Source organism: Dryobates pubescens, chromosome Z (assembly GCF_014839835.1).
Source record: "Dryobates pubescens isolate bDryPub1 chromosome Z, bDryPub1.pri, whole genome shotgun sequence".
In the NCBI taxonomy this organism is placed as follows: domain Eukaryota; kingdom Metazoa; phylum Chordata; class Aves; order Piciformes; family Picidae; genus Dryobates; species Dryobates pubescens.
The window spans coordinates 11,780,059-11,791,978 of record NC_071657.1 but is presented as its reverse complement, the minus strand read 5'-3'; the positions used below and the strand labels follow the sequence as shown (position 1 = coordinate 11,791,978).

Genomic DNA, 11,920 nt, shown 5'->3' with positions numbered 1-11,920 from the left:
GCTATAAATACTATGTAAGCAATACTAAACTATTTCTATTGACTTATTTGTAAAAAGAAAAATATATTATATATTTATATATTTTTATAAAGTGAATTAACACTGAAGAGAGGGCTATGGGGGGAAGAGTGTACAATCACAGCTGATGTGTATTATTGGGCACAAATTCAACGCTTGAGACAAAAAACCAAAACAAATAAAAAGGAAGAGAAGGGAAGTTTCCAGGCGGTCTCTCTCCTTCAAGCCGTGTCAGAGGAAGAGTCATAGGATGCTGACACAATGAAGTTTCCAGTATTGGAGTGGCTTGCCATGGACTGGGCAGCCTGCTGGCTCAAGTTATTGCAGATCAGCACCAGCTGGTTGCTCTGCGCTTCCGAGAGGGTGCTACAGCTCTGGTAGACACTGAAGTTGGTCTTCCGTCCTGGGATGTTGCCTTTCTCGCACATGGTCTTTACCATCTTGGCGAGCTTGTTTTTCCCCAGGGCTTGGCAGTTGTACCAGTGCAGCGCGGCCAGGTTGACGACGGGCTTGATGGACAGGTAAAAAGGTGCATCCTCGTAGCGCATGGCGGGAGGCCGCCTCTGCGCGTACTCCTTGTAGTCCTGCACGGGGCAGGTCTGCGGGGAGTGCTGGGTGGCGTACACCCGCGAGTCCGTCCCGCCTCGCTTGCTCTTGGCATTGACGTCTCCGTTGTCTGGCCCCATCCATTCCAGGTACTCCAACCCGGTCTCCGTCACGCGCAGACGAATGTCTCCCCACTTGAGGGTGGACCCGTGGAACCCTGTGCAGTGTCCAAATGCCTTTGTGTTGTTTAGCCAGACAAGGTTCAGCAGTCCTTCGGGATTGTACCGGCTCAGTAAGCCTCTTTTGCGCAGGATAAGCTCATCAGCAAAGGTGAGCTTCATGGATTTGTGTGGCTTGTTTCCTTTTCCTTTACACCTCAGCTCAATCTGCTTTTGCTTTAGAGCTTCCTGGGACCTCTTGAACTCCTTATCCCTTGTAATACTGTATCCGTACCTGTGCTCTTTGAGATACCGTTCCAGCCCGCACTGATAGTTGGCCAGACTGTTAGGCTCGTATTCAGACCCATCTTTTTGTCTGGCATCCACAAAGAAGGAAGCAAGGTAGGCATCAAGCTCTTTGCAGGGGATGACATAAATCTCCCTGGTCTCAGAGGGGTACTTGGAGATGAGGAACTCTCGGAAATTGCGGAGAGCTGTCTGCGTGCTGCGAATGGTCTTCTCGTTCTGCTCCCTGCTCAGCTCTGCTGCTCTCTCATCCTGGTCTGGAAGAGGGAAAAGGGGAAAGATACAAGAGCAGAAGCAGTGAGTTTGTGCAAAATAAATATGCTTAGAAAGGGAAAAAAAAAAGGGGGGGAGGGGGAAGGAAAAAAAATTAAAATCAATTTCACGAAGAGCTCTGGAAATCATCATTACGTACCTGTCATGTGACTGGAAACCCAACCTACTGGAGTCGCACAAATTATGTACTGAAATACGGCACAAAACCAAAATCAGCTCTTCGAGACACTGGGGCACAGTTTTGGGCATGGGGATTTGTGGAAGGCAGTGTGATTAGACAGTTTAGAGGCAATGTAAATGAGGTAGAAGGATATTCTGTGGATCCCAATGCTGTGTGTGCAGGGCCCAGTTCAAGTAACAAGCCCATTCTGAATTGCTTCATTTGTGAACCCAGAGGTTGCACTGGTTCCAATATTTTTTTCCCACAAAAAAGTAACTAACCTAAATAACCTAAAAAAAACCCCAAAAACCTCAATCATGTTTATGAGAGTAAAAATTATCTTTAATGATACATATTAAAAGTGCTAAGTAAATATAGGCAGGAATGTACAGTGCAAAATAATGTAGCACATCCTAACAAAGCAGTGGGCAGGTAAAACTGCTACAGAACAATGTGTAATTTACAAATGCCTAAGAACAAAAAATATGATAAGACATGGAAGAAAAACGTGATCATACATAAACCCTACACAATCAAGCTGTACCTTGACAGTAAAAGTACAATTGTGCCCTTTTATTTTCATTTTGCAGAAAAGTCAAAGTCTGTAAACATATTTGTGTTGCTTTGTAAGGTTATACTCAAAGGTCCTTACAATCAGTGACACAGCAAACCACAGGGTTCAGATATGTTCAGTTATGACTATGATGGCTGTTACTGGCAGCTGATCTCAGGCAGATAAGCATAAAAAGGAAAAGCTTTTTAGATGTAAGTGATGTGTGTGTCTAAGGACTGTTTTCTTGGCATATGCAAACTATCTGTCTGTACAAGAATGCAGCTTACAAGCACACAGGTGAAACTGTAATTTGGAATGTGACAAGCCTTAAAAGGTTTTAGAAAATGAACAGCAAATGCAAAGGAAAAATTCAGTAAGTTGACTGTAACTGAGTAATAACCAGAAGAGAAGAAAAATGTAAGTTCTTTTTCGTTCTAGCTCATTGCAAACCCCTTAAGCTTCAGGGTCCTTTCAGTAGTGCAATAGTAACACTTGCCAGGTGTTTCCCACACAACATACCACAAAGTGGTACAAGATCAGGTGAAATTCCCATTACCTTTCTGTCATTCAGGCCAAGTAGCACATCTATGCTTTGCAGCAGTGCTCAGACGTTTCTTACACCCACTCTGCTCTGCAACCCCATCTGCAATGTTGCATGCAGTGCAGTACACAGCTAGGGAGCTTTTCATTCTACCCACCTATAGAGCAGCTGTAAAGAGCTCATCCCATCACCACCACGCTACAGCTCCAGACAGAGATAGGACAGGACAGGCAACTTGCTGAAGGACTTGCCAGCAGGCCAGAAACAATGCTGAGTTCATTTCCCTCAGGACTGGGGCTGTGAGGCATCTACTACACTCACAGCACTCCATGAAACTACTGAGAGGGGTCCTCAAACTCTCTGCAAAGCACCAAGAAGTAGAAGGGTCTGCAGGGGCTTTTGGAGGCTTCTGCAGCATTGAAAAAGGCTGCCACAGAGCACTGAAGTTGCTTGAACTTTGCTCCAGGGGAAAAAGAAAAGGTCACCAGTCTGTTTCAGACACTGGTTGTAATACTGATGCCAATACCAAAGAGCTTCTAGCAGCCTGTAGTGAAGGCTCATGCTTTAGACAACGTATAGGACAGATCCTGTTATTACAGCTAGGTGCAGGCTGCAAGAAAAGAGGTAACACTGTTTGAAGCCCCAAAATAAACATTTACTCTGGCACCTTGTTCGCTGTACCCACCACCACCTACAACAGCACTGTGCAAGTAATCAGTGCTTTGACTGAAAGCCCACATTTTAAGTACTGTTTCAATATAAACAAGCACATGTAATGGCTTGGTTTTATACATGTCATCAGTCACTACCACCTAGAGGACAGCCTGTCACAACACAGCAGTGACACCCAGTCAGTCATTTCTGTTATGGCATCTTTCCTTCATCTGCAAAGGAAATTGCTATATCTGCAGCTAGCAGCTATAAAACACGTGATGAATAAAAGATACCCTGAAGTTGCATGAGTGAAACAGTACCCCAGAAATACTACATTCCTGCACTGCTGTGGTGTGTTACTCCACAGGGCAGGTGGGAAATGTTAAGGAGAATGGGTCAGCTTCTCATCCAGCCACATCATGACAGCAATGTCAGTTTTGACTCTGAATCCAGCCTGCAGTGGTAGTGGCTTACTCTCTTCCTATGATACAGCTCAAACACTGGGGGTGTCTGTGGCAGTTCAGGCTGGGTGCCTCCTGTTACTGCCACATAAGCTACATCTCCAGTATCCAAGTGTCCAGCCCAGTAGGTGGACACAGGAAACAGTGTATTTCATACTCATAATATCCTGTGCCCTATAAATCCATCTGCAAAGTCATTTTCTTCCTCTTTCTTCCCTCTCTGCTCCCATGGGAGATGCTCCTTATCTGGTAATGGTGGGGGAGTTATCTCAAGGCCTCTTAGGCCTGCCTAGGCCTAATGCCAGGAGGAGAAGGGGGGAGGCAGTTTCAGACCTAATTTCATAATCTTCCTTTCTATTATTGTGGTATCTGACCCAGGTCAGCACCTAAGCAACTCATAGACATCTGCTCAATCCCCATCCCCAAAGGACAGTGAAGAGAGTAGGAAGAGCAAATGTAAGAAAAACTATGAGTCAAGGAAAAGACAGCTTAGTAACTGAAGGAAAGAGAAATAAGAAACCAAACTTACATGTGATACACACGCAATCACTCACCACCTCTCATAAATGGACCAATGCCCAGTCAGTCTGTGAGCAATGCTCACTTCCCCAGTAAACCTCTCCCTTTGGTTTTTATTGCTGAGCTTGATGTCACAAAGCTTAGCCTGGACCAGCTGCCCCTACTATGTTTCCTCCTAGCCGCTTGCCTATCCTAGATCTGTTAGTGGGACACAGTTGGAAAATGAGAAAGCCTTGAAACAGTGCAACCCTGGCTCATCAACAGGCGAACCACTGGTGCGTCATTAACAGTGCTTTAGTCATCCACCTGAAACACAGGTGGGTATGGGTGGCTATGAAGAAAGATGATTCCATCACAGCCAGACCAGACCCAGTACAGTTATGCCATTTGGATCACTAATGAAACAGTACCCAAGATTTGCATCCTTTCCATATGACCTTTGACAGGGCAAGTAGACCACAAAAATTATTCACTCTGTGCAGCCTGAAAATGGCCCTTGTAAAATACAACAAGCCTCCCACCTGTACACATCTCTACTTTGCCTGCAGGCACTAAGTAGAAACAGAATCCAAGACCTTAGCAGAGTCTGGATATCTGGCATTGATTGCTTCTGCTCTAGCCATATGGCCTTGTGACCTTATTGGAGAGGATTAGGCTGATGTAATGTCATTTTGGTCCTTAAAAATACACCCACAATGACAGATAAAGAGAGGCTGCATAGAAGTAATTCAATCATTATGACTAACAGGCATCTCAAGTGTCATCACAGTGAAGTTTTGAAAATGTGCATGTAATGGTAAGGATCTGACAAGCTAGAAGAACGGGTGAGGTACAAGACTTCATCTCCGGGCATGTGTACTTAAAGTGAATGCTGTTGTCCTCAGACAGGGGTGGTGTTCTCAGTGTAACAGCTCCCAGATGTTTGCTTGGTCTCACTTTGCTGCCATCTTGCTGAGTAGATACTAAAAGTTCTTCAAGTCAAGACTTAATTTTTAAAAAATCATTATTATTTTTTAATTTTCTGTGGTTCTGCTGAAAACTACTGAAAACACAGGCAGGGATGTACATCAGTTCCTTGACCACTGCAAATACAAACCCGCCTGCTCTCGGGCCTCCCCTGCCCCAGTATCATCAGCTCTTCAGTGTGCATGCGTTTTAAAACCTGGGTAAAAGCACAGAAAAAAACCCAAACCAAACCCAACCCAAAAAGCACTCCTCAATACAAAACCCACTTTTGTATCAAGAAGGTCCATAAGGACAGGTGAGTGGGGAGGTGACATATAAACTTGCATCTGTATTGCAGTCCTCTGCAGGCACATGTTAGCCTCTAGGAAGTCATATGCTCTCATGTGATGGTTTAATTTCTCTCTGCTGGTAAAACTGTCAGAGTCACCCAACCAAAAAAATTGTCATCACTGCCTGACTAAGCCAAGCTATGCATAATGCCTTTTCCCTGCCATAATACAAACTTTGGAGTTGGTCCTGCTGTTACACCTCTTTTACAGACTGGGAGCAGAAACATAAAAACCACACACGCCTGAAGATGCATTTCCTGAGGTCCTGCTCCCACAGATGCATCACTGCATAAAGGACTTGGCTGGAACCCTCATGTTTCCTATCTGATCCCTTATTAGAGTTTCATTTAAAAAAAAAACACAACCCAGATTGCAGCAGAAAAACCCAGCAAAACCTGCCCTACTGTAGGATCCAATCCCAATTAAGAGTTTGGAAAAGTGCCAAGCTGTTTAGATGTTCCAGTTCAAATGTAGCCTGAGATAGAGGGACCAGGCAGAGATTAAACAGACAACCTAGTGGGAGCTGCATGTCCCAGGCTAGCCTGCAACCATAAGTTGATCCCTCCCACAGAGCAACAGCTATCTTCTGATCTTTTAATAATCTGATCTTAATGCAGCCAAGACAACATTATCAGTGGAGTTATCAAACTCAGGGTTGGTGTTATTTCAGCTCACACACATGCTCAGACTCCCTGGAAAGGACATAACCTCTGTAATTATGCATGGTGGGGGAAAAAGGTACTTCCTTTCATGACAGACAGATGTAGATTGCTAATGTTCAGAGGGTTTGTAATATTAGTGGCAGTCATGTACCTGAGCTATTATTACAAAAGGTCTTAAGGTCTTCTTGAGGCAGGCAGTGATCTCTCAGAAGTGCATAAAAAGGTGAGGGGGTTGGTGGTAATCACATCACCAGCCAAAGCATCCTCTGCCCAATTTGTGCACCAACTGGGAAAATGCTTCTGCAACATACCTGCCTCCACCAAAATGCTTTCATATAGGTGAGAAAGCCTAGGTAACCACACACGAAGCACCACGTACCTGCACACTCAAGCTAAGTGCTCTCTCTGCAGCACTCTGCAGGCTGACTCTTCCCCCTGATCTGTGTTTATGGAAAAGCACTAAGGCAGCCCACTAAAACAGTTAATGGCAGACAAATTACATTCTCAAGTCAACAGCTGCACTGGGCAGAGACCGTGCTGTTGCACAAGAGAGGTATGGTCAAATTACAAGAGCAGAGGCTAGGGGGCCCTCTGATAAAAACGCTCTCCTGAAATCAGGGCTACAGCCTCCCTGTCAGGAGCAGGTGAATGCCACTGAAGTACCATGGCATCCCCAAGTATCAGTCATCTTTGTGCATGCAAAACTGAGAAAGCTGACAGCCAGTTTTCACTGCTGTCACAGAAATAAGTGAAGATAGAGGGTGAGAGTACAGCAGAATGTCTTCCTGGCAGACATGTTTCTGAGAGTTTGCAGTAGCACTCTGAGATTAAGAGACAGGGAGAGCTAAACACTCAGAGAATGATGTTTTTGGCACTTGTTCTGGTACAGACTAACTTCCTTGGGGCAACCCCTGCACTCATGCAGCAGTCAAAGGCTTAAGTCAGAAATGCATGCTTTTTAACGTAATTATTTCATATCCAACAATAACCATTTCTTTAGGAAGTCCTAAGGCCAAATAAAGTACACTTCCTGTGCCATAATAATCACACTTATTTAAGCTTGGGCTCGGTGAGTCAAGCCTAAAGAGAGGGGGAAAAACCACTGACTGCCTGGAGACTTTCATCAGGTTTTGACATCTAACAGCTTCTGAGCTCTGCAGGATCAAAGAATTAACTTCCTAGCTGCAGAATACTGAAGTAGAAGAAAGTGCTCCTGCACTTTTTCTTGAATTTCTGCCACATCCATCTGATGTTCCTGATTAAAAGTTCCCTATGTCCTCTACATTAAGTCAAACTCCATGTAGTTTAACATTTTCAGGAAAGATTGTCATTAGCATGTAAAACCTGTAGTATGATGGGAAATTATTAATTAAAATCCATTTATGACAGATGTTCTGTTTTCTGGCAAAACCAAATTGTGCTTCCATTCAGTTAACCTCCTCCAACAAACTTGTCAGTGAAATATTTTATGGTTCTAAAATTAAAACACTTCAGACTCTGTCACAGAAAGAAGAACAAAGATTGCAAGTAAATGAGGACAGGAGTATTTATGCATTGCTATCTCACTTCAATGAAGTAAGAGTCACTAAAATAAACTTTAGTAATCTGTACATCTTTTGCAAGGTACAGAATGGTCTGGTAAATAGATACTCACTCAGGCACCAGGCTGTGCTCACTTCCACTACTTTCTCACAACAGCCTGAAAAGATACAGGGTGCAATTTGGCTGCTGGCAAGGCCAACAATAAAACTCACATCTATATTAATGGGATTACTACGTGATCCTCAGGTGACAGAAGAATTGTAGCTGTGACCAGGGATTAGGAATTTATGTCCTGTTATGACTGACTGGATCAACCTTTGATGCAGTAGATACTAGCAATCACTCTATTGCTCTAGGGACTTCCATTTGTACGAGGCTCTTTTTCTTCTTCATCTGAATGTACATGACATGAGATATTTCAACAAAAAGATTCTAAAAATGCATTTTCTTAAAAAAAAAAAAAGTATGATCTCTATTTCAACTATTTGTCTAGTTTTGATTTTGTCAGGGCTAGTGGAAGAGAAGAATTGCATGCTAGTTCTACCTCACTGAGCATTTGCAGTGGTACTTCTCGGGTATGAGACTGTAAAGTTTCCCATCTCCTTTTGGAACTGTTTTGTGATGCACTGCTGTGAACTGCAAACCAGGATCTATTTCCCCTGTACCCTGACAGTGGGGCTACTCAATTTGTCTTTATCCAGATCCCCCCTATGTTTGTTAGGAACAAATATACCAACTCTAGCTCTTCTAGGCTTGCCCAGCAGCACTGCACAGCTGTATCCTGGGGCACAAACATGGAGAAAAGCAACAGCAGAAGGTATTTGGCAAGACTGCTGGAGAAAGCCACATTTCTGGTACTTTGGGGATGCTCAGCCAAAACATACTCAGCCTACAGGTGAATGGGAGACTCCAATTTAGCTGCACTCTTCCCAGTCAGTCAGCTGGATTATACCCAACCTTGAAGCCAGCTCCAGGTCTATCTTCTCTGTCATTTCCACATGAGCTATTACCTTTACAGGAGCTTTATGAAAAGAAATTACTTGGACACTTACATAATGGGTTGAGGTTCAGAAACCCAGCTCTTCACAGGGGCGGATGATATAAAAGCCATGCCTGGTATTTTCTATATTACAAACTTAAAAACATTAGAAAACTTTTTCCCCCCCCTTAAAATGTGAAAATAATTTCCTTTCAAAATAACTGGCTAAACTTCTTTAGATATGTTCACTTCTAACACACACTTGCTCCTCTTTCAGAGATCAGGTTAAAAGAATCAGGAAGACTGGTGAAACTGGAGTGCTGCTGAAGTTAATATGTGGCAAAACACTACCCAGAATGTGAAGCAACTATCAGCTTTACATTGCACATGCATCTTTGTATTCAAGTCATATAAATTCCAAACAATTTATGGCTAACTCCAGTTAGAAAATCCAAAGTTTAAGGCTAAAGACAAGAGACTTGTGCCCTTCACAGCTTAAGGCTTGGCAGTTTAAGGCTAAAGACAAGAGACTTTTTTTGCTAATGATTTTCCTCAAGTTAAATATTTAACTCCAGAAAATAGAATTCTTTTTTAACCAGCACTTCTTAGTAATGCAGTGAAATCTTGCCCTTACAAAGAATGTTATTCACTTTATGACCTGTGTCAGAAGAAATTAAAGAACTGTATTAGGGATTGTCTAAGCTACCCTGACAACTGGAAGCTGGATGATGCATGGCAGAAATGATGCCCTCATTTTCCAAGAGGACTTGGCTGGCTTGGCACCACTCCAGAAAGCACACTCTTTTTTTCTCCCAGATAAGTTTCCAATTCAATTAAGTACACTTTAAATGCATTCTGTTTTGAGGTGGTTGCATGGAAGTATATGCTTATGTAGAAATGTAGACATCAAATAGCCTAAGCTGTTTAGAAGGTGGAAGAGGGGCACAAATGGATAACACATATGTATAAGATGGCTCGCTTAAATTGCTAAGAGAAAAGGAGAAACAACCCCAAGAAGCAAAAATCAAAATGAAGAGAGAAAAACTTTAAAGATCTGAGAAACACTTCCTTTGTTGAATTAAGTTTATAATTAAAAAAAATAATGAAGCATTAGGGAAAAAACCAAATTCTCACAGCAACCCCCCTGTTTCTTATATAAGATACTAAAAAACCCTACATTTTCTGTAAGTTTTTCATCTTGGTCATACAGAGAAAGATAGAGTTACATGTGTAAACATGTGTAAGCATCCCAGCCAGCAATTTAACTGGTGGGCTGGTTTGTAGAAAATCACAGGTACAAATTTATATGGCATTTTGGAAAATTTGGTGCCTGTCTGCAGCTGCAAGCCCCATGAAGAAGAATGAGAAACAGGCCACAATTATATATCCCCAGACAGCTCAGTCTCCTCTTCACATGCCACCATGTGTCACCAGAGCCTTCACATGCTCCCAGTTTTAATGTCACTGCATTTAAGAGCTCATTTTAATAAGCATAGTTGAGAAAGCAGTGCAAGAGGTCTCAAAGGGATGAGCCAGTGCAATGAGGTTTGCCTGCTTTTTATTCACTTCAGACTGCAGTCAAGGAACAGAGTTGAGAAACATGGAGGGGGGGAAATAAAAGATGAGGGGGAGAGACAGGAGAATCAAAACAAAGGGATGTGGAAAAAAAAGAGCTACTCTGAAGTGAAATTAAAAACAGATGGGGAACCTCATCATCTGAAATCTAATTTATATCACTGTTTCAGAATGAGACAGTCTAACTGGGGCAACAGGCACCGAAACAAAGAAAAGCAGTATGTAATAAAAATTTTATTACATTAATCATAATAAGCTGCACTTTAAATCTTGGCCAAAGCATATTCTTAAATCAAGCTGAGAATGTGAGCAGTTTCAGGCTTAAGAGCATGAGGCCCACATGACTGTAATTAACATAATAAATCACGCTATGGAGCTCTCTACATGGGCTGACAGCACTTGGTTGATATACTGCTTATTAGAGACTGCAGACATTTCTTCCTCTGTTTTATTAAAGTGCCACTGGTAGTGAATCAAAAGGTACCCTTTTCCATGTTGTCTGATCTACAGCAGGTGTAATAGTGTTGGGAGCTTGTGCCATTGTCTTCTGAGAACACAGACTGCAGCACACATGTCCCAGAGAAATTCATTTTGGTACCTTTTGCCCCATCTTCATCTTCAATTTAGCAAAGTACTCTAATTGCCTTGTTAGGGAGCTGGTAGTTTTATTTCTGAAATTCTCTGTCAGTAATTTTCCCAACCACACCAGTTTGCTTTTACCTTTCAGATCTGTACTCCCCAGTTTGAGTGAAGCAAGCTGTGAAGGGCACAAACCTTGCCAAGAGCTCACAGTTGCCTAAGCAGTTCCAGTGCACACTTACAGGACACATGTTTCCTCTGTCTTCACTGGGTCAGAGAGGAGAATTTAAGGAATAGCTCTTGACACAATTCTCCAGAGAGGATGAAGTGCAACACTTAAAGTGGACTTTTTAGTCTGCTTTCCTGTTTTGAACCCATGCTGAGAGAAAATGCCAGAAAAAAATGATGACTTTGAACTTCATTTTAACCTCTGCAAACACAACTCTCACCATCTTAGGAAGGACTGGAAGTTCAAAGATGTAAAAGTCTTACAAGGGTGGAGGACTCAACAGCTGGGCAGAAGGCAGAGACATGAATACATCCTAACTTGGTGAAAGGCCACAGACCTAAGCCATTTAGATACTCTGCTGGGGAGCTGCTCTCACACTCTGCCTGACCAAAGAGCACACATTTTGTTCCAGACCACCCATGGCACATCCAGGCATTTGCCAGGACAAGGAATCCCAAGAGGCACAGAAGCAGCTGGAAATTCTGCACAGAGAGGAGGATGTGAAGAAATGAGAAACATGCATCCATCAAAACACAGGCTGTTGGACATGGCACAACTGATTCATTTCTGACCTGGAATAGACAGATGTTTAAACTTACTTTATCATAGTTTACTTGAACAGGTATTTACCCACATTTTGCAGTGCTGCTTAAGTGAAGTCTCTAAATAAATTGAGGAGTTAATTTTTTTTTTTCTAGCTATGCACATACCAGAAAAATCCTCACTACCAATAGAGATTAGGGGATGAGGTGGTAGAAAGCAGCCCTGTGGAAAAGGACTTCGGGGTGCTGATGGACTAGAAGCTGGACAGGAGCAGGCAGTGTGAGCTTGCAGCACAGAAGCCCAATTACATCCTAGGCTGCATCAAAA

General features: G+C 42.8%; 1 protein-coding gene across 1 annotated transcript in view; it reads right to left on the bottom strand.

The window, feature by feature from the left end:
• Window positions 1–214: 214 nt before the first annotated feature.
• The window catches only part of KIAA1958 (KIAA1958 ortholog), a 63,088-nt gene continuing 51,382 nt past the window's right edge, over window positions 215–11,920 (bottom strand). Inside the window, exon 3 of the mRNA XM_054178080.1 lies at window positions 215–1,285. Within this exon, the coding sequence (XP_054034055.1) occupies window positions 240–1,285 (1,046 nt within the window). The 3' untranslated portion in view covers window positions 215–239. The remainder of the gene's footprint in view (window positions 1,286–11,920) is intronic.